Source organism: Tachysurus fulvidraco, chromosome 13 (assembly GCF_022655615.1).
Source record: "Tachysurus fulvidraco isolate hzauxx_2018 chromosome 13, HZAU_PFXX_2.0, whole genome shotgun sequence".
Classification (NCBI taxonomy): Eukaryota; Metazoa; Chordata; class Actinopteri; order Siluriformes; family Bagridae; genus Tachysurus; species Tachysurus fulvidraco.
In genome coordinates, this window is record NC_062530.1 from 19,687,240 (window position 1) to 19,709,331 (window position 22,092).

The 22,092-nt window shown below is 39.5% G+C and overlaps 2 protein-coding genes across 12 annotated transcripts in view; one reads left to right on the top strand and one right to left on the bottom strand.

Moving 5' to 3' along the window:
- Nucleotides 1–5,070, bottom strand: part of zgc:173742 (DNA topoisomerase I, mitochondrial) — a 47,356-nt gene extending 42,286 nt beyond the window's left edge. For 3 of the 8 annotated variants that reach the window (XM_027161758.2, XM_027161760.2, XM_027161752.2), the window contains exons 1-3: nucleotides 4,397–4,530; nucleotides 3,665–3,782; nucleotides 2,133–2,196 (exon numbers count right to left, since the gene is read on the bottom strand). In XM_027161758.2, the coding sequence (XP_027017559.2) occupies nucleotides 2,133–2,196; nucleotides 3,665–3,756 (156 nt within the window). In that variant the 5' untranslated portion in view covers nucleotides 3,757–3,782; nucleotides 4,397–4,530. Of the gene's footprint in view, nucleotides 1–2,132; nucleotides 2,197–3,664; nucleotides 3,783–3,924; nucleotides 4,053–4,193; nucleotides 4,531–4,932 lie in introns of those variants that run through there. The other 5 variants (XM_027161753.2, XM_027161754.2, XM_027161755.2 and 2 more) reach the window with 5 other exon arrangements.
- Nucleotides 5,071–21,875, top strand: mlycd (malonyl-CoA decarboxylase). Of its 4 annotated transcripts, XM_047822660.1 has the most exons (7): nucleotides 5,071–5,640; nucleotides 9,124–9,324; nucleotides 12,433–12,545; nucleotides 12,672–12,828; nucleotides 12,937–13,089; nucleotides 19,510–19,617; nucleotides 19,700–20,209. In XM_047822660.1, the coding sequence occupies exons 1-7, from the start codon at nucleotides 5,071–5,073 to the stop codon at nucleotides 19,712–19,714; spliced, it is 1,317 nt and encodes a 438-aa protein (XP_047678616.1). In that variant the 3' UTR covers nucleotides 19,715–20,209. The 4 variants fall into 4 exon arrangements, with proteins under 4 accessions (XP_047678616.1, XP_027017562.2, XP_047678615.1 ...); XM_027161761.2 differs by lacking the exons at nucleotides 19,510–19,617; nucleotides 19,700–20,209 and adding an exon at nucleotides 20,252–21,875; XM_047822659.1 differs by having other exon boundaries at nucleotides 19,510–20,210.
- The last annotated feature ends 217 nt before the right edge of the window (nucleotides 21,876–22,092 follow it).

Here is a 22,092-nt window from a genome sequence, read left to right on the forward strand (position 1 = left end):
TGTGTGTGTCTTTGTGTGTTTGTATGTGTGTGTCTTTGTACGTGTGTGTGTGTGTGTGTTTGTGCATGTTTGTGTGTGTTTTTGTGTGTGTGTTTTTGTGTTTGTGTGTTTGTGTGTGTGTCTGTGTGTGCGCATGTGTGTGTGTGTGTGTGTGTGTGTGTGTGTGTGTTGTGTTGTTTGTGCGTGTTTGTGCGTGTTTGTGTGCGTGTGTTTTTGTGTTTGTGTGTGCGCATGTGTGTGTGTGTGTGTGTGTTGTGTTTGTGCGTGTTTGTGTGCGTGTTTTTGTGTGTGTTTTTGTGTTTGTGTGTGCGCATGTGTGTGCGCATGTGTGTGTGTGTGTGTGTGTTGTGTTTGTGCGTGTTTGTGCGTGTTTTTGTGTGTGTGTTTTTGTGTGTCTTTGTGTGTGTGTGTGTGTGTGTGTGTGTGTGTGTTTGATATCCACTAGTATTTCATTAGCCGTCACAAGCCTGTAGGGGCTTCCTGCGGTTACAAGCTACTTTTTCAGCAGGTCATGTTTTCAATATGAAGATGTTTAAAACAATTGAGCGCTATGTACCGTATATAACACAAGTCACGCCCCTATATACTACATGTCATTGTATTTAGTTCAAAGAAAGGCCACAGAAACAGTGATAAAACAAATACACAGAATTAAAGACACACATCTAAAGCCAGCAGGTGAGCAGTTCGATTCTTTAACTAGACAGCTAGTTGCCGCAGAGCAACGTTGGGAGTCAAAGCCACATGAAGAACTGTAAGGTGTGAGTCGGCTGTAATGGCTTTAAACACTTTTATTTCACAGACTGATGTGTTAAACATTATTCTTGGCCCCTGGCAGGAAGCCTAATGCCCCCTTCCATTAGATTTGTTCTGACACCACCTCTGTGTTTTACAGCTGAAAGACTGTCCATCAAAACATGTTTCCATTTCCTTGCTTTCTACAAAAGCTAGAGAAAAGCTAAAAGAGAAAATCTAAAGAGCACAAACTTTATTTATGTTAAGAAAAATAAATAAATAAAAAATAACCCAATTCACCGGCCATCAGGTCTAGATGCATTGTTCATTCATTCATTCATTCAAAGTCTGTGAGCCACTCAGATCCTTAATATAAAGTATACTGTATATAAACACACACACACACACACACACACACACACACACACACACACACACACACACACACAATGCTAGATAATGCTAGATTATCGCCAGATAATTCAGGGATTGAAGGGCTGAACAAAGTGCACACAGGTTGCAAAATAACAGCTAGTTCTGCAAACTGAGAAAGACCTGTGGAGAGCAAGTAAGCTGAAACTATTGTTTGTGAAGAAAAAAATAACATCCTTTGCCCCCTGCTTAAAGCCTAATGCCCTTTCCATTAGATTTGCTCTGACACCACCTCCGTGGCTTACTCCTGAAAGATTGTCCATCATAACAACACTCTTCAAATAATTCTGCCTCCTCGTTTTCTACCTTCCCGTTTCCCGACCCAAAAACCTAGCAGAAATAGAAAATGTGAAACCCCAGGGTTTCCTCAGTAACCTTCTATAAACTGAAGACGGAGTCTTAACCCAGCAGGGGCCAGCTTAAATCAAGCATGAAAAAGTGAGGCGAGCAAAGAAAACCGAGTCCTGCTGCACAGATAAGACGCTGGATGGTACATTAATCTAACTTGAAAGGACAGCTTACAGGTAGACCACTGAGAAGCAGCTGACTTTGACTCATTAAGCAGAAACCCTACGCTGGAGCGCGCCGCCTGCGTCACTGCCGTCACGAGGCCGGGGCGTTTGCCAAGCGGTGTTGCGTTCCAGTATCAAAAATAACTAGCTGGCAGGACACAGCTACATAAGAGGAATGCTGCATAATGGGAATGCGGTGCTGCTTTTACTCCCAAATTGACAGCTCTTAAATTGCCTGTGTAGATCAAGGCCAGTTATCTGTGTTTAACTAATTACGGCTCTGTAAAGTTGTCTGTAGGGTTTGTCACTCCAAAGCCTAATGTGGATCTATTCATTTAGCCACGTGTCCTTTTACAAGTCGTATGGAACGTTTCAGGGGATAAAAAAAGTGAACTGGGGGTAAACCTGTCAGAAATCAGAGCTGAGGAAACAGTTAGTGACTCGGATAAGTACCTTTTGCTGCTTTTTGCCTTTCTGCGACTTCTCCGTGCTTTTGGCCTGCACCTTCTTGAAGTTCCTACAATGCAGATTAAAAAAAGAAGAAAAAACACAAAAGTTTAAATGCAAAGTAGTCTTGAAAAAAGGGCATAGGTGATACAATATGCTGTGTTTTGCATTTCACTGAGGTGCGTGACAGGTAACAAGGTGGCAGCTGAGCTCGACACAAGACGCCGGTGTTAATGACAGTGACAGGTGTTGATTCTTCTTCCTTTTCGATTAATTACAAGCTCATGACTCTACCTACACTTCTTTTCCCCCTTTCCATATAACGTCTCGGATGTCATGCTAAATTAATTTATTCATAAAAAGACGGAGGACGACACGGCATATAATGAATGCAATCTCCCACCCACCCGCTTCACACTCGGTTAGATTAACGATTGCTCGTGCAAATCATTTATTGGGGAGCGCAATTAGTCTTGGGCACTGACAGGGAAGGCGTTTCCCTCCGCAAAACATACCGTCGTGTACGATAATGTTCAGCTCTTGTTGTAGGTGAGGCTATTAATTCCGAGTTACTTTCCTTTGAATAGCAAATACTACACCATCCATACATAAGTGCAGGGTACGGACAGCGGCTGAATGAAAAATTGTTTGAAATGTTTTGTTTGGAAATCACGTCACAGTGAGAGAAGTCGGTCAGAGGAAAAAAGACAGGATTACCAGAGTCTCAATCTAACACGACCCATAATCTTTCTGGATCAGTAGTGATAATGGTCAACTAGGGAGAAAAAAAATCTGTAATGCAAGTCTGAGCTTGTCGGGCTATCAGTCAGCCATCGCTGTGCAGGAGAGTATTTGTTCCAATGTTTCTTGCTATATGAACGATGGCTATCCTTATAATCCGTTAGCTAATTACGGATCCAGTAAAACGCTACAGCAAAGCATGCTGTAATAGGAAAATACTTCATTGACACCGTTATCACACTGAATTTCAATTGTCTTCCAAACAGTTCATACGGAAGTGATTTATTCCTCTTATACCACAGCAGTAAGGCTCCAACTATCATTAGTTTTTTTTTATTGAAATGTTGTATTTCAACACTTTTATTTTGTGTAACATTGTTGAGGCAAGTTCTTTCTATCCATATCTGTTTTTTAAAATCTCCAAAACTAGAACCATGGCTTATGTTACAAGAAAGAAAGTCCAAATACTTCTGTCTTATAGAGGAAACATTGGTGCAAGTCCTTTTAAAAAAAATAATAAAAATAAAAAAGAAAGCATTAAAACATCTTTGGTATGTTTTTATTTGATAAATAACATGTTCTCACTCATTTGTTATTAGATTTAGATTATGTCAAGCATCCGTCATGCCAATCCGTATGAAACAGCCGAAGCTGCCGTGATGGAAAATGAATCAACACCTTCTGAAGAATCAGATTAAAAAGTTCAATAATGCTCTTGTTTAAGCACATTTGCAGATGTTTATTGCTAGTGTGACCGAACAAAGTGTATAGGAGATCGAAGACGCTTTAGTACTTACGGGCGTGCGTCTCCGCCGGAAAGGTCATGGGTCAGTGCAGACTCTTTGGCCTTCTCAGCCTTTACTTTCTTCACTTTGTCCTCTTGAGCCATGGTTCAGATCTCAGGCTGGAGACAATCTGAGAATTATTTATCAAGAAAATAATGAATAAAATAAACAATAATGATAAAGCGTATTGATTGTGATTCTCTGGAATTTTTTTCAACAGGTTTATTAGTTATTTCAAAAATGAGCTTGTTTAAGATAAAACCTCTAAGTACCTATTAAATTTTTAGCTAGCTAATTAGCTTTGTGTTAATAGATATAAAAGACACTTAGGACAATACATAGAGCACGTGGTAGTGCACCTATCTAGGGCACATGTAGTGGTTTAGGATGCGTCCGCGTATCGATTATGTTGTTTTATTCTTATTCGCAATTAAATTCATTTTAAGGTACTTATTTCTGAATAAGACAACTTATAGATAAATTGTACATATTATAAGGCATTGTTTGTATTTTATTAGAGACAAAAAAAAAGCTCAATTACAGATAACTATTCAGGTCTCATCGACATTAGCATATCAGGCTAGCATGTAAGGTCAGTTGTCGCTAGTTTACAGTTAAAAAATAAACCGGGATTAAAAGTAATACGACATACTGCTGTATGTAGGATTGAAAATAGATTCTATCGAAAATATGAGAGCTAAGTGGTCTGTGTAAATGATACCGAGCTAATTGGCTTCCACTCACAGCTTCTCCACGGGGTTCAGAAGAAACAGCTGAAACGGATTATGGGATTGGAGCTGACTTTGTAAACTACAGACACTCCATTGACAAACAGGACTAATTACAGAAGATAATCGTTTCCCCCCCCCCCCCTCTACTTACAGTAGTGCTCTTTACAATAGGACCAATAGGTTTAATGGCTGTTTATTTGCATACTTTGAAAACCTTAGATAGATAGATAGATAGATAGATAGATAGATAGATAGATAGATAGATAGATAATGGCAATGTAATGCAAATATGTTTGCTTTGACAAAAACAAACACAAAAATCTTATTTTATTTCAGCCATTTTCATTAAACTCCCAATGTAATTATTGACAGGGTTGCCAAATCTGCATCAAATCGTTTTTTTTTTGTGTGAGGTTTTGAGCTGTCCTAGTTAATTGTCTTTTCATGTGTTTTTGGTGAATTATTATTATTATTATTATTATTATTATTAATCATTTTAGAAATTTTATTTTCACTTCGTATGCTTAAGTTATTTGTGTCATTACATACTGCGAACGTTCCCGCGTCCCTGGCAACACCGTCCTGGGCGCGTCCTCTTTAAGAACCCGGAAGTGCTTTACGTTTCCATGAAGTCAAAGCGGTTTATTTTGGTATTAAGCAGCGGTTTGTTTATATATAGCGTGTGTCATGATAGCGAGCAGATTTTTCGCGTCTATGCGGTTCACAAGGACCTGGCGACACAGCTGTGTTACTGATCCTGTAAAGAGCTTCAGACTGTGGACCTGGCGTTTATGTTCCTCTGTCTCAGGACACAGTAGTAATAATAAGAATAATAATAATAAACACATGAGGGTCGTTATGGAGGACGTGCTGCGGAGGACTGTGGCTCCAGTACCGAATTATGAGACTAGAGATAAATCCCCTCCACCTCCTGACTCCAACAGCCTGGACTTCATCCACTACTACAGAAATCTGGGGAAGGAGCAGAGACTCGTGTTCCTGGAAATGCTGGCCAGGGATTATGGCGTGGATCACAGAGGAGCTGCAGAGATGGCAAGGAAACTGGTCGACAACCAGTTAAGGGACGTGGCTACTGTATTACAGGCAGAAGACAGACTGCGTTACAGTTTAACTCCAAGATACAAACAATTACTGAACCACATTAGCAGGGTGGAGGGAGGGGTGAAGTTTCTGGTGGACCTCCGAGCTGATGTTCTTGACTTTACATCCAAAGTTACTGACAGCTCGCACTTGAGGGTAAAAAAAATTCTCATTTCCAGTCTTTGCACCGACTGTTAACATTTAACATGGTCGCCTTGTACACAGAAATAACTCGTACAAGTGCCTGAGAGTGTTTACATAACACCACTAGTGCCCCTTAACCTACTTCAGCCTCTAGTGTCCTGTTACATGATGTTGTAAAGGAACATGAGCTCAGAAGGTGCCTGACTTTTACCCTACTTCAGCAGTGAAAGTTCAACTGTTTACCCTTCTGTGGCATTACACTATACCAAGTTTGGTTAGGACACCGTAACCAACATGTTGGGCATCGTACTGTGTTTCGATACTGATAGTCTTTAGATTACTAACAGGAAAAAAAAAAACATTTCCAATGTAATAATTTACATTCCATGTCAAGTTTCGTTCATTATTGTGATATGTTCTTTAAAAAGAAGTTAGTTGTGGGTGACCGGTGCGTTAATGCGTAGTTTTTGACACATTTTCATACAAGAAAAATCTTAAATCACTCTAAGACCTAAATAATATTTAAATTAATATTTAAAAAAAACTGAAATTATAAGTATAAGATTGTGTTATTTTGCCAAGATCACGTTACTCAAGCAAAATGTGACATTATAGCAGGAAATGTTTGATACGTGTATAAGATAAATGTAAAAAAAGAAAATTAACTTTTTGTCATTTTTTAAATTTTATAAATAAATGGTTTTATTATTATTTATTAATTATTTATTTATAAAGTTAACAACAGTGTTAATGCTATTGCATTAATATACAAACATTATGAAAGATTCTTAATTCTTATTATATTCTGAATTCTAATTTCCCAATATTTAGAATTCCTAGCGCATCCACTTGAATGACATCGTACATCAGAATCAGGTTTATTGGCCAAGTTTGTTCACACACACAGGGAATTTGGTTCCAGCTGTTTGTGACTCTCAAAAGTACAGACATAAATAACGCTATACTATACATTTAGCTTGGACTATACAACACAATACAGACGATGTGAGACAATATAGACAGGACGGGTTTTAAATATGAATACAAAATATGTGACTGGTCAGTTATGCACATAAAGTGTGAGAGTGCATGATGGTGCATTTAACAGTATTGTGCAATATTATACATTTTGTATATTTTGTGTGTGTGTGTGTGTGTGTGTGTGTGTGTGTAACATATTCCAGCATAGTGAATATCTGCAGGCTGGATAATGCTGTTATGCAAAATACTATCTGGCTTCTATTATTTGAGCAAGTTCCCATTTGAGAACTTGATACTGAGCTGAGACACTTGAATCTTCTTTGACGCAGGCTGGACAGGAACCAAGGTCCTAACTATATTCTCCATTTCCTCCTTTGGCAAAATAACGCAAAGTATTTTTCGTGACACGATCATTTCACATAACAGTAAAAAAAATAACAAAATTGCTTGTTATAATGTGATACTTTCACATAACATAATATATTCATGTAATAATGTTGCATTATTCATATAAATCTTTAATTTGATTTTTTTTTTTTTACAGTTCATGTGTGGCAGCACAGAGCTTCCACAGAATGCAATCGCACTTTTGCAAATAAAGTTTTTTGGTCATGAGTTGAGTTCAGCGATGCTAGATGTGTTACTATTTCCATTGGTGGCACCTTTGAGTGTGACAGTTGGCGTGGTTTAGGTTTGGTGTGTTAAGTGGTTAAGGCGTTGGACTACTGAACGGAAGGTCATGGGTTCTAACACCACGTCCACCAAGCTGTCACTGCTGGGCCCCTGAGCAAGGCCCTTAACCCTCAATTGCTCAGCTGTATAAATTGAAATAAAAATGTAAGTCACTCTGGATAAGAACGTCTGCTAAATGCCAGAAATGTAAATGTTTAAAAGCTTCCGATATTACAAAAGCATAGAATTATGTGAATTGTCATAGGACAGTCATAACAAAATAGAAAGTCATAACAAAATGTGCTAAGGAACAGAAGAAAAGTAACTTGGTACATGGTAAAATCATGTATTTAATTTCCTCATGGTGTGGCCAATGTAGAGAAAGTTCTAAGTGGTGAAGAGCCAGGCAGAATGTCATTTGGTCTGCTTCTTAAACATCATTTCTTGTTCTCATTTCATAAGAATGAGCCTCTCGGTATTTTTCCATGATTACAGTGGGATTTCATTTCAGGGCCTTAACCATAGTCTGACATTCAAACTGAATCACACTTAATAATATGCTCAAAAGCTCCATTAAAAACTTGATTGAAGGACGATTAAGATGTGCATGGTCAATAAAGGGGTTTAAACTTATAATTGACAGGAAGGCAGACCCTTCAAAGCAAGCGTGAAATGATTTAAAGGCACTTCCAGAGCAGTCTGTGCATCATCATGAATCATCTTGCATCACATGGCATCGTTCTTAGAGATGTTAAATTTTGTGCACCGAGGCAAGGGTAAAGCTGTTTGATGTTTTGACTACGTGAAAATTTTTAATAAATTTTGTTGGGCAAACATTTTGACCTGCTCGTATTGCATATTAAATTCCAAGTACTGAGGCATATTAGGCTTCTACATAGATAGTGTTTCACCCCACAAGCCATCTGATAAAATATTATTCTAGTCTTTGACAATTCTAAGGCTCTTTATATGTAAATTTTTGTTTCTATTTATCCAATACAAGTCATATTTCCAATTCATCATATTCATAAGTGGAGAAAATCTCTGGTGCATACCTATACAGAACCTACATAAGACAACAGACACAGTATAGATGTAGGACTCGTTCATGGGATTTAGCAGACACACTTTTATCCAGAGCAAGCTTCATTTTTATCTCAACTGAGGATTAGAAGGCCATGGGATTTGAACTCACAACCTTCTGATTGATAGTCTAACGCCTTAACCACTAAACTACCACACAGGAAACATCCACATAATGCATTAGTAGTACACGGTGTGGATGGATTTCTTTCTGTTACACACTGTTTGTGTTTTGTGCTGCATGCATATCCCACCTTTAGTCTAAATTACTAACATACATTGCTAGAGGCTTCATAAGCACTCATGTAAGTCTCAGGATCAGAGCGTCTGCCAAATGCTGCATGCGTGAAAGTAAAAATATGTTTGGACACAGAATACAATATGCTCTGAACATTCATTAGATGTTCTAGTACATGCATGCCAGGACCTTCAGCAATGATATAAAGTGACATCATGACGTGCCATTTGACATTACCATTATCGTATGACAGTCCTTCTCTTGATCTAATACACATGTTGGACTTTGTGTACAATTTGTCTTTGTAAGAGCTTTGTAAAACTGTTTAAGGTCAGAGCTACAAGTAACCTTTCCTTCGTTCACAGCTGCACTGATTAGATTTCATCATTTTTTTGGAAAACCTGTGACTTAAGTTGGGTTCCCTTGTTCGTTTACTAGCCTTGTTATCTCTAAGCGTTCTTTTCCTCAGTGTGGCACTCACTTATGGGGTGTGCCATTCCTCCATTCTCATTTTTTTCTAGAACCTGAGGATGGGTTGTGGTATCTATGTGGATTTTCCTCCTGGTCTTAAAAAGAGCTATTTATCTGTAGTGGGTGAGAGACACAAGGAGTTCCCCTGTCTAAACAGGTACTGGCTGGCTGACTGGATGGTGGTTGTCATCATTAATAGCCTACAGTGCCAAATGACAGCAGTGTTCATCATAATGGGCAGCTCTTTGAAGGCAAGTATAATAACAGGCACTGGAAAGGGGAGGGGATATGAGGATAAAGTATGACATGGCAAAAACGATTCAGAAACATTGCCAACGGATTAATCGAAAAATAATATCCAGAGGAAAACCCGACCTATATTAGAAAAATGACTTATTTATTATGTATTTTATTCACCTCAGAATACTATATCACTAACCGCCTCAAACTAATTCTGAGAACACTGCAGTTTAGAACATTTTGGCATGATACGTTATCCAAGGTGTTGGAGGAGCCACGTTAGCAAATGCAAAAAAAATAAGTGAAAGGTGCATAATTTTTGAAAGTTCTGTCAGTTGTCCTGACGTTTAAAGTGGAATAATATCCTGTAAGTGCTTAGACATCATTTCTCTGTCAAAAGTGGGGTTGATTTTCTTCTTCTTTTTTTTTTTTTCTTCGCTCCCCCCATATAAAAGGTAAGTGGAAATGTGGTTAGTGAAGGCTCTGGGCCAGGCACAAAACACAAACTAGACTTGTGATTGACAGACAAGAGAACCAACTTGCAGATTGTACTGCTATAAATGTCTTGGTGCTCAGGGGCTTCTCTCCTGCACGGCTCCTCTGGCTACGACTGATGGGACATTTCACTGTGTACGGCTCCAAATGTATCAGCCCTAATAGACAATGGAGTGTTTTCTCACCATATTTAAAGAACAGAAATCAGCAGAAGTATAGAATAATTGGTGTATTGTTAATAGTTATGCGCTGGTCTTCTACCGAAGCCTCATACTCTTTTTTTCAGATGATATTTTCTATGATATTTGATCTTGTCTTGGAAGAGTGTAACATGGCATAGTGAGTCAGTAGTGACTATAGTGTTACTGTGGATAATGTAATGAAGCTTGCTTTGTGTTCTTTGAATTCAATACAACTGGAATTTAAATTTAAACCATGTTTTTAAGATCTTCATTATTTCTGAGTATCTTATTCACACTTATTCGCAGTTATTTTTCTCTGTATGTGGATGACATAGAGCCACAGTTTCTGTAACACCGGGATATGACCAAACGGCAGTGTAACAAGTGACATTTCAATTGCCATTTTCTCAATTTTATGCAAATTAGGTATGGCATGGAAAAGTGTCTGGCTTGTAAGTGACTGGCTTGAATGATTCCTCTGTTTCTGCAGATATTTCCCATTTAAGTGGTTGCTGAACGCCCACAAGGGAATACAAGACACTTATCACTTGCTAGTGTGAACATAGGGCAACACTTATTCGTTTTTTTATTTTTAATAAATAAATAAATTGCTTCTTTTTTTCTTCCTTAATTTGGTCAACCATTTTGGTTCCTATCCACCTGCCTGTCTTCCACTATTGCACTACAAGTTCCAAGATGGCGGCGCAGCAGTAGCACACGGCGGCCACTCCGGATACAATATGGTGCTATTTACGTTTTTTAGCCTGACTGTTGCTGGTGCAATGCCATGGGGCCCTCTCGATCAGTTTCTTTCCACAAGCCATCAGACTCCTTAATAACTGAACTAAACTGTACTGAGCACAACACACACATACACATCAACTGTATGGACTGCACAGACCTACACCAATTACATACTCTTCCATTATACATCCATCAAACTGTTTACATGCTGTTTTGCACACCGTGTTTTGCTCTTTGCACATGCTGTCTAACATTTCAGTTGATTAATGTTTTGCACAATACTGTGTTCATTCCAGTATTTCTGCACACAATATTGATTGAACATACAGTATTTAAACCGGTCGGCACTGTTCGTGTTTATTACTGCACTGTCTTTCTGTCTTTTTGTCTTGTCCTGCACTGTTTGCACCAGGTTGCACAGTTGCACTTTATGTGGCTAGGACTAACTTACAGTACATAATTCCTTAGCTTTGTCTTTGTTTATATACCACCAGCCAGGCAGGTTGAATGGTACCATGTGCTTTCTCCAAGGCCAAAGTTTCTATTGGAACTGCTGCTCATGCTACATCACAGGGCAGCGAAACACAGTCGGACGAAAACGTTATTCAATCTCTTGAGCTCACGCTTGCCGTAGTCGAAAGAGGAAAAATAGTATAGCGAGTTTTGCTGCCTTGACTCAGATGTCACGATCTTGACTAGCTTTTTTTCAGTTTCTAATGACACCATATAGTTGTTTTCTTGAGAAGTTCTCACACTGTAATATATTTTGACTCTATCCCTTCAGCCTCCATGGGGTCTTTTATTAAACATGAGGTAAATCTGTATTGTCATGACAGTGATGGAGAACTTAAGGGCAATTTAATGAGGGCATGTTAAAATACAGGCCATTTCCTACTTTTTAAGTTTACCTGTGAGTCAGACTAAAGTGTGTGCCTGTTTCTAGAGATTTGTGATGGTGTTATTAACAGATTACTGTTTTAATGTAGCGCTTAATATGTCTCCTAAGCATCAGCATAAACACAGGACGGCTGTTCAAATAGATTTCACCGACAAGTGTGCCTAAGGGTTTATGTACAATGATGTTCACATGTCTGTGCCTCTATGTGATTGTGCTCAAGAGTGCAATTCTGTGAACTTCTTTAGATATGAAAGCTGACCCACTGGAGTGGCATGACTCCTTGCAGATATTGCGTTGTTTACCACAGAACTGCTCTGCGCTCGCGCTCTCTCTCTCTCTCTCGCTCTCTCTCTCTGTCTGTCTCTCAGAGTAGATCTAATAACATCAGCTGAAGGGCAAACAAACAGGCCTAGAGTGCAGTAGCCTGCAGAGAGAAATCTGATTTGTCTAAATCCGAAACTCAACATGCCAGCCTGCAGAAGATCAGAAACCGGCTGTGAAATATTAATGCGCCGAGAAGCCGTGAGATTTTACATATGCATCAGACGTAACGTAATCCGGAGGCAAATGAAATTAGTGTTGAATTAGTTTACTTGAATACATTTTTTGATTTCCATACTAGAGCGAGATTTCATTAGATAACATACACATCCTGTCAACTAATGAAGAGTTGTTAGCTGATTTGGAAAGCTATAGAAACAAGCTCTTGTAGGATTGAATTAAACGTAATTGTGTGTGTGTGTGTGTGTGTGTGTGTGTGTGTGTGTGTGTGTGTGTGTGTGTGTGTGTGTGTGTTTTAGGATCTTAACAGCACTTTGAAGAGTCTCCTGTCTGAGTGGTTCTCTGTTGGGCTTCTCTGTTTAGAGAGGATCACATGGCAGTCCCCTTGTGAGCTCCTTCAGAAGATCAGCCAGTAAGATTCACTCTTCTCTACAGAATGCTCAGCATGATGATCCAAGGCCTTGACATAATTATAATTAACTAGGAATCATATAACGTCTGTGACTGATCGCTGATCAGTGTGCGTGTATATTTACAGATATGAAGCGGTGCACCCCGTGCGTAACTGGACAGACATAAAGCGCAGAGTCGGACCTTACAGACGTTGCTACTCCTTCACACATGCCTCCATGCCCGGAGAACCTCTAGTAGTCTTACACGTAGCCCTCACACAGGATATATCGGATAACATCCAGGTTAGCAAACACAAATTTACCATCACCTTGCACATTATTTATTCATACACTGTTTATTCTTGCTCACTATCACTTTACTGACTGTCATCTATATTGTTTGTTGTTTAGAGCATTGTGAGAGAGTTCACCACACTGGATGCAGTAGAGGAAGTGGACAAGATCAATGCTGCTATCTTCTACTCCATCTCCTCCACCCAGGCTGGTCTGCAGGGGGTGGAGCTCGGCAATTACCTCATCAAGAGGGTGGTGCGAGAGCTGCAGGTTAGTGTGATGATGATCTCTGTAGATGAAGTCTGGTCAGAGACGTAGCACACGCTGTATGCGTGGTGGCCTGGGAAAAACTTTCACATGGGGAATTGTGACGTTTTCTATTATGTACAGTATGTTTTTTGGAAACTACAGGCTTTTCTGAAATAGGTTTCTCTTTAAAGAGTTTTAAAATCTTATTCCTTCCCCAAAAAAAGGGGGAGATTAGATTTTGGTTCAGTTCCACTGAAAAGCAGCAATATACCGATTGGTCAAGACCTACTGTATGTATTGATTCATCTGTATTTAAGTTGACATATGATAAAAAGCATGTAAAACTCTATGTGACCATAGAAGGAACATCAGCTTTCAGTCGTTTGGTTTCCTTTGAAAAGTTAATAACTACATTTCAAAATTGTTTAAATTAAATATCTCATCTTAAAGTGAGTTGAAGTCTATTATTGACAGAAATATATCCTTTTAGTCCAAACATTTTGCCAGAACATTCAGTCACAGCACCATCCAAGGCTTTTAAAAATATTATACCTACTCAATTGCAAAATATTAAGTACACTTACTTCATAGAGACACTCACTATGCGTGATACACAATAATAACACTCTTCCATGTGGTACTCTTGAACCATGTCACCGTCACTGCATTCACTGTATCAGGATCACATGGAGGTTCCATGGTGGGGTAAAGTGGGGTAAAGGTAATCAGATGAATGATGCATTACAGCAGCTGGACAGTAATTGTATACCTACAAAGTGTACCAAATAAAATAACCAATAGGAGCATATATATATATCACGCGTATCTAATATTAAGTTTATCCTGCCTGTGCTTTTTTTTTTTCCCCCTGTAATGAATACACAAACATAGTATTTCAGCCACTCGTTGAAAGACGACCTATTTATTCATGCCGAGATGGTCTCTGAGCGCATGATCCAGTATGATCCTCTCTATAAGTCACCTTCATAAGTCAGCTTGCAGCTAATGCTTTATGATCATTAAAAAAATAGTTGGCAAAGTGAGTTACTATGATCACGATTGTCAAAAATCTAAATATCCCAGCTGCAGAAAAAGTGCTAGGACTGGCTTCAGTGAATACGCTTAATGGTTGGGATAAAAGTCAATAATGTCGATGTTCAGTGAATTGAAATTTTCTCTCTATTACCTGACCCCTCCCAAACATGCAGATAATACACTGTCATATAAAGACACCCCCTTGTGTTTAAAGTTTAGATGATGAAGTTAAATACATGGATGTACTGTATTGTGACATACTGTGTGCAATTTAATCTTTTTTTAAGACAGTCAAAATGAGATGAATCTGTGTGTCCTATGCCAGAGATTTAAAATTTATATTTGGGAACTCGTTTTAACCACAACCTTAACCACTTTTCATAATATTTGGCAGAGTTCTCCTCATATTTTCCAGCTGCTGATAAAATGCCAGTTTGGTTGAGAAACTCTGGTCTCTTGGCATCTCAGAACTAAATAAATGATGGATCAGAAGGTCACTCCAGCTAACCATCAATCATTTCAAACCAGAAAGCTCTCCTTCTTTCTCTTTCTCTAGAATTCATGAGGATTTTTATAGGCTGAAGGCTTTGTACCATAATTATCGAATGTAACAGATTTCTACAGGAGGATGTGAGTCGTGGGGTCATGAGTCTTTATGATTTCAGCAGCAGATCTTTGGTATATATTTACAGTATCTAGGTGAGATTATCCACTGAAGCAGCAGAGTCTTGGACATCAACTCAATACATTTTTTGGGATGTGGCAACCATAATATATCCATGTAAGACCATCTATGGGAACCGAATGTGAATCACAAGCAGAAGAATTAGATCAGGAGAGTGAGAGCAGCCACGGGAGAATAAATGAGACCCCCCCCCCTTCCCGAGCACTGCCGCTCAACACCACCCAGAGTTTAACACGACCGAACACATCTTCAATCGCCTTCACATTTCTTCTGACACTCAGTAAGACAGAAGAACATACAAATATAAAACTAATGACATTTTCACATGCCGTTTTTACTAATATAGAAAAATCAAGAAGCTCTACTCGTGGAGACGTATGTTCGCTTTACTGAATGGAGGTAGAATGGAGCCGGAAGAGTGCAAAACATGAGGCACTCTGGTTTATAGATTCAAATGACTTTTTTTTTTTTTTTTCCATTTGCTTTAAAAATGCTGAAGAAATAAAGAGCAGTGTGGATGCTTGTGTAATGGAGGTTAAGAGCTCTTAGGAGAGAGATGTAGGATTTGCCACTCACTATCTAACAGCTGAATGAGGGGGCATGGGAAATGTGATGGGGGCAAACACTGGGCTGATGGGTATAATTTCATGCAGATGATCCACATCCGTGCGACTAGCCGTAGTGCTGCGGTGAGAGAGCTGGTTGTCTTTATGTCGATTTCAGCACGGTGAACATACATGATTTTTTTATGTTTTTAGACCAGTGTTCTTGTAAATTCCATGTTAAACTGCAATACCGTTATTCTGACTTCACATTACTCCTTACCGTATATTGACTCGGATGATCTTTTGCACAGCACGGCTCTGACCGTAGTTTCAGCCGTAACTTAAATGACAGATTTATATTAATGCACTTGTTTATATTAAAACATTATCCGTACTATTCTTCCTATAACAGTTCATGCGCACGGAATTGTCTGGCAGAAGCTCCATCATAATCTAAGGCTAATCATAAAGAGTTAGAGTCAGACAAAACTACAGGTAATTGTTGTGGGGAAGCTTTCTGTTAGAAGAGGTTTATGTAACATTTATGAAAGAAGATAATCAGTGCTTACACTTTGTAACAGTCAGTAAGTTTCCCCACACTGGAGAGTCTTCAGAAAGGATAGTACTTTCCGTTTGCTGAGTCCCACGTTTAACTTGCAGAGAAAAAACACAGGACATGCTGATGAGAGACTTTTTATAGCTTCTATACTTTAAATGATAACAGGGACAAACTTGTCTACATTCAATATAGCTTTAAACAGTTAAAAAGTGTGATTTGAAGTTTATTAAAACAATGAAGTCAACAAATCATTGTGGGAAAGACAGAAATAATCCACTTTGGTACGTTTCCAGGCCAAACTCTCAGCCTGGAATTGGATTGGAGTTGGATTAATGAGATCTGTAGTCAAAATAACTATCTAGACCTTTAACTTTTTTTGCAATGTGCCATAAAGATTGTGATGTGTGCATTGCTACGTTCGCACATAGAGCGACAAGATCATTCATTTTCAGCAAGAGATTTCAACATATTGTGACATGAGCATGACAGTGATCGTTGGCGACCGGACGTGCCCAGAGATGAACAAAGCTGAGAAAAGTTTTGGAAATTGACAAATATGGAGCGACTCTACCAATTGAAGTGAAGACAGTCGAGCTTGATGCTTCTCCTTTATCTCATATATATATATATATATATATATATATATATATATATGGGGAACTGGTGAATTTGATATACAAATTTTATATACAAATGCCAAATGTCTCTCCAGAATGTACATTAGGGATGTGCTAGTTACACCACCCACTGATAAATGTTATTACCATGGCAACCAATAGTAGGAAGGCCTACTGGCGACTTCATTGCACACCAACTGATGACTTTAACAAAAAAAATGACAGTATGTGTAGCATAACACAGAGAGTACATACTTTATAAGAGGAAAAGGAAGTGAGAGAGAGAGAGAGAGAGAGAGAGAGAGAGTGTTATGGGATGAAGGTGACTGCCAGTGGGGAATAGCTACACTGATGGATGCAAGACGGAGGGCAAATAAAAATAAAAAAAAGGTTTAGTTGTCTTGCAATGTTGTACTCATGAGGCACCTCTGCCTCTTCTTTATCTCACTTTTTTTTACATCTCTCTATCTTTCTCTCTCTCTCTCTCAGGCCTGAGGATTTGCAGTAAAGTTAGCTGATGAATAGAAAATGACCCCCAGACACATTATCCTCACTTCCTCTACAAGCTTGATGGATAGCAGGCTGATAAATGATAGAGAGGCAGAAGGAGGGGGGGAAAAAACAGATTTAGTCTTTCCCTTCAGGGAACAAGCTGACAGTCTGGCTTGGTTTGTTGTCTGCTTCAGACTCAAATATAGACCAGAGAGAGAGAGAGCGAGAGTGAGTGTGAACGAGGGTGGGTATGTCTCATATTAGTCCAAGTAAAGTGAGGAAAAAAGAAAAGCAGAGGTGTTGATTTGGCTAAGCCAGGTTGACAGAGTATACATTCAGAGCTGTATAATAGTCCTGGCAGCACAGAGGAAGCTGTTCTGTGAAAGGATCATGATGTGTGTTTTGACTGTACAAAACTCTTACACTTTTAATAGCCACTCAAAAATACACCCACGTCACTTCTTCTTAACATTAGATGTTTATTGTTGATCCTCTTGCATGTGAACAATAACGTAGACACTACAGGTCTGCTTTTGCATGTACAAGGTGTGATAACCGTCCTCTGCTCTTCATTATGAAGGTTGAGTATCCGGGTGGAATTTGTAATCGTAGTAAAAAAGTAAAAAAAAAATTTAAGTCTCTTATTTTACAGTATCTTTTTTTTTAATCTCTCACACAAACACAGCACAGTAGTTACACCTTTTTCAAGTTCTTTGTTGTATTTGCAAAGATCCTGTTTTTCAAATCCCAAATTAAGAAGCTCATACTCTCACCGTCTCGTTTCTGTGACAGTATAGTGCATAACACATCCACACACCCGTATCAAACATCGTAAAACCACAGACAAATTTTGCACATCCGCGAATCGGTATGCGATATTCATGCCATGGGAGTTGTAGAGTATTTTTTCACACGCATTTTTTTTCCCTCTCATATTTTTCAAGCACAAACACAAGTCAATAACTCCAGCAGCTTGAATCTACCGCTGCGGGCTTCACCTCAGTGCTGTTTTTCACACACAAATGACAAAAACTCTGCAAACTCTCAATTTTGCACCACATAGCTCTGTGAAATATGGAGCAAAGGGGATTTGTGCACCTGTAGAGCCAGGGGCAGACACTGTTTTAGGAAGCCGAGAACTTTTGGCCAATCAAAACAGCTCTTGTGGGCATGTGATGTGTCCCTCAAGAAGAGGGAGAAAATAAAAACTCCAAGCAGATTGTGACATTAAAGTCAGACAGAGTAACACTAGCTTTTTACAGACTGTTGTTACTCAGAATGGTCTATAAAGCATGAGGACATATGATTGGCACTGGTGACATGATTGGCACTGGTGACTCAGAGGCTAAAAATGCAGATCAGATGCTTATCAGAAGGTTGGAGGTTCAAAGCCCAAAGCCTTTAACCCTTTCTGCTTTAGGTTTGCTGCATCATACCTATCTGGCCCTGTGCTCTGTCCCCAGCTCCTTAACAGATTAATAGGCTAAGAAAATAATTTCACTATCCGACAATTTACATTATATATGACAAATAAAGATCTCTGGAAAATTGTCCGTAGTGTGCGAGTGAATGAGAGTGTGTGTGCCCTGCGATGGGTTGGCACTCGGTCCAGGGTGTATCCTACATTTACATTTACAGCGTTTGGCAGACGCCCTTATCCAGAGCGACGTACATAAGTGCTTAAATCTCTAACATTGAATACATTAATGCTGGTTCACTAGGTTACATACTTAAGATACCATGAGTTTAAAACATTTGTTCAAAGTTACAATGAAAAAGTGTCAAAATTTTTTATTTTTTTTTTAAATGCAAAAGATAAGGAAAGAAGTGCTAGTTGAAGTGTTTCCTGAATAAGTAGGTCTTCAACCGCCGCTTGAAAATAGCCAGTGACTCAGCTGTCCGGACCTCTAGGGGAAGTTCATTCAACCACCTTGGTGCCAGAACAGAGAAGAGTCTTGTAGTATACTTGCCTCTTACCCTGAGAGATGGTGGAACCAGTCGAGCAGTGCTGGTAGATCGGAGGGTGCGGGGTACAGTGCGAGGAATGATGAGGGCTTTGAGGTAAGAGGGAGCTGGTCCATTTTTGGCTTTGTAGGCCAGCATCAGTGTTTTGAACCGGATGCGTGCAGCTACCGGAAGCCAGTGGAGGGATCGCAGCAGCGGGGTGGTATGCGAGAACTTTGGCAGGTTGAAAACAAGCCGGGCAGCTGCATTTTGGATCATTTGCAGAGGACGGATTGCGTTCATAGGTAGACCTGCCAGCAGTGCATTGCAGTAATCCAGTCTAGAAATGACAAGAGACTGAACAAGTACCTGAGCAGTCTGTGTGGACAAAAATGGCCGAATCCTTCTAATGTTGTAGAGAAGAAACTGACATGCCTTGATGCCCGATGACGCCTGAGATAGGCACAGGCTCCCCGTGACCCGAGTAGTTCGGATAAGCAGTAGAAAATGAATGAATGAATGAATGAATGAATGAATGACAACTGTCCGTTTTTATTTCCTCAGCTCCCATTCAAGGTATACAGCATCGATATGAACGTATACAGTCAGGGTCTTGAGCAGCACCTGCAGTTCAGGAAACAATCTACTTTATACATCATAATAAATAAGCAGGTACAAAATAGCAGCTACTGAAGGTGATTCATGTGAACTAGAATGATTTGTTAAGCACCATCATTTGTATGCCCATCATCAGAGTTTCCTGGTGTGACATTTGGTACAGCACATTTCCTGCACATCAGGACATCAGCACACAACCAACTGCAAAGTAAAAGTTTTATTCCTTTCTTTAAATTGCCACAATTAGTATTGAAGGTACTGATTTTAACTTCAAAATTTGTGGGTAGAAAGTCAATTTTGTCAAACGCCGATGCCTGACTGCCTGGCATGAAGGTGTTTACACATTGCAACCATTTGTAATGGAGTTGTATATACATTAGAGTTTTGTATAGAGTTTTATGAAGATCTAATACAGATAATGTTTTGACAAACCCATCAGGTGTTGCGTATCACAACGTAACCTAATTTAAAAAGTAACAAGCCAAAAATAAACAAGGTGAAAATGACTGAATATGTACATTACCTAAGGTAATATGCAAATCATTCAAAAAACATTCTTAATTTTCCCTAATCAAATAATCCTTTAATTAGATCACAAAGAACACGACTGATTGAACATGATCTAGTAAAACACATGCTATCGAGATTGGTTGATTTCACATTTCCTCCTTTTTTGCTCTTTCTACAGAGTGAATTTCCTCATATGGCTCAGTTCTCCAGTCTCTCTCCTATCCCTGGCTTTACGTCATGGCTGCAGGGTTTCCTGGCTCAGTACAGGAAGGAGGGCTGTGTCACTGAGCTGTTCTCTGAACATGAGTGGACGGAAGTGGAGGAGGCGACAGGAGCAGTTTCTGGTGCTGCTGCCCTCGATGCCCTGCGTGCCCTCCTCGCATCTGGAGACTGGCATCGTTCTGAACGCTTGACACGTGCTCTGGAGCCAGTCCTGATGCGTCTGTGTGCCTGGTATCTGTATGGAGAGAAACGACGCGGTTATGCCCTCAACCCCGTCGCCAACTTTCACCTCCAGAACGGCGCCACCCTCTGGAGGCTCAACTGGCACGCCGATACTAGCCCTAGAGGCATCACCAACTCGTGCGGCATCATGGTTAACTATCGGTATTTCCTGCAGGATACTGCCATCAACAGCAAAACCTACCTGCACAACAAAGTCATCACAGCCTCGGACCACGTCCTCAACCTCGTCGAACAGTTCCAGAAGAAAAGCAAACTCTGAACAAATTAATCAGACCAATCCAAGTTTTACAAGAGGAGACAGCAAGCTTTGGACTCATAATTCCAGAATGCAATACAGTTATACAGTCTAATCTAATCTAATCTAATCTAATCTGATAGTTGCACAGAGACAGAGTAACAGCAGAGAATCTTGTTTAGCCATGTTTAGCCATGTGCAAGTTGAAAAGCACAATGGTGATGAATTTGGAGCATTCAAGACTTATCTGTTTAAGTAGAGTGACTAAGGAGGGTGTCTCCATCTAAAGTCTCTTTAGATGGAGACAAGCTCCAACTGGGATCTCCAATACCTGGTAGTCGAACGGGAGGATTTTCCCTTTGAGTTTACAGTCGGTACTGAAAGCTTCCCCAGTACCACTATGAGATTGAGTACTTGCTTATTTTTCTCATGATTTTAAGCATTAAGTCAACACACCAAATGATGGTTCTTAGCAACAAAAGCTTTCCGAAAGTGAACTGTATTGATATTACTATTAGACAGGTTAACTTTATAAAAAAAAAGAAGAAGACATGTTGTTTAAAGCATGCAGGTTTTATATGATGGATTATTTAGGTTTTTAAATAGTTTGAGCTTCAGTTGTAAACACAAACTTATCACAAAATGTTCCAACATGATCCTCTTGTAGGTAAAAATAGAAACAGTCCAGTTTTTCAGTCCATTCACTCATTTAAAAATTTGCTTGTGTGGTTCCTTTCAGCACAAATAACACAAGTATTATTTCACTGCAGACTTGTGTGCTTTTGAAAGACTAGGAGTAACGAGGTGAGGAGAATCTATCAGAGCCTGTCATGTCCCTACTTCACATTGTGCGTTTGTGAGAACGAGGCAGAGCGAGTGGGCGGAGCCTGCTGGAAGAAATGAGGCTTTGATTTCTTTATTTCCGCGATGTCCATTAGGCTGAAACGTTCACACGTGTGTCATGCCAGCCCTTATTTATTTCTCCTCATATACCAAGAGAAGTATGGCGGGATAAGTGAACAATTTATAAGAATGTGTTTTTGCTTCTGCCTAGATTTATGTATATATTGATTCATTTGTAATAAACGATGGTCTGCAATCACCTCATTTATTCACTGGTTTTTCTTACCCAGCAAACACTAAGTGCTTTCAGTGCTTGATAAAAATTAGATTTAGGAGATGGATTGTAATGTACCTTAAGTAAACCGTGCGAGTAAGCAAACACATTTGTATCAGCGTTAGATGGCATCCGTGACAGCTTTTTCCATCTGCGTTTGGAAAGATTTACCACTCTGCAGCCATCTTTATTCCTTCTTCTC

Bases quoted from the DNA above. Each gene is read 5' to 3' on its own strand.
- mlycd (XM_027161761.2), top strand. From the start codon at position 5,071: ATGATAGCGAGCAGATTTTTCGCGTCTATGCGGTTCACAAGGACCTGG. The intron at 9,325-12,432 runs GCAAGTATAATA...TGTGTGTTTTAG, and splicing joins TAATGGGCAGCTCTTTGAAG to GATCTTAACAGCACTTTGAA. The intron at 12,829-12,936 runs GTTAGCAAACAC...TTTGTTGTTTAG, and splicing joins ATATATCGGATAACATCCAG to AGCATTGTGAGAGAGTTCAC.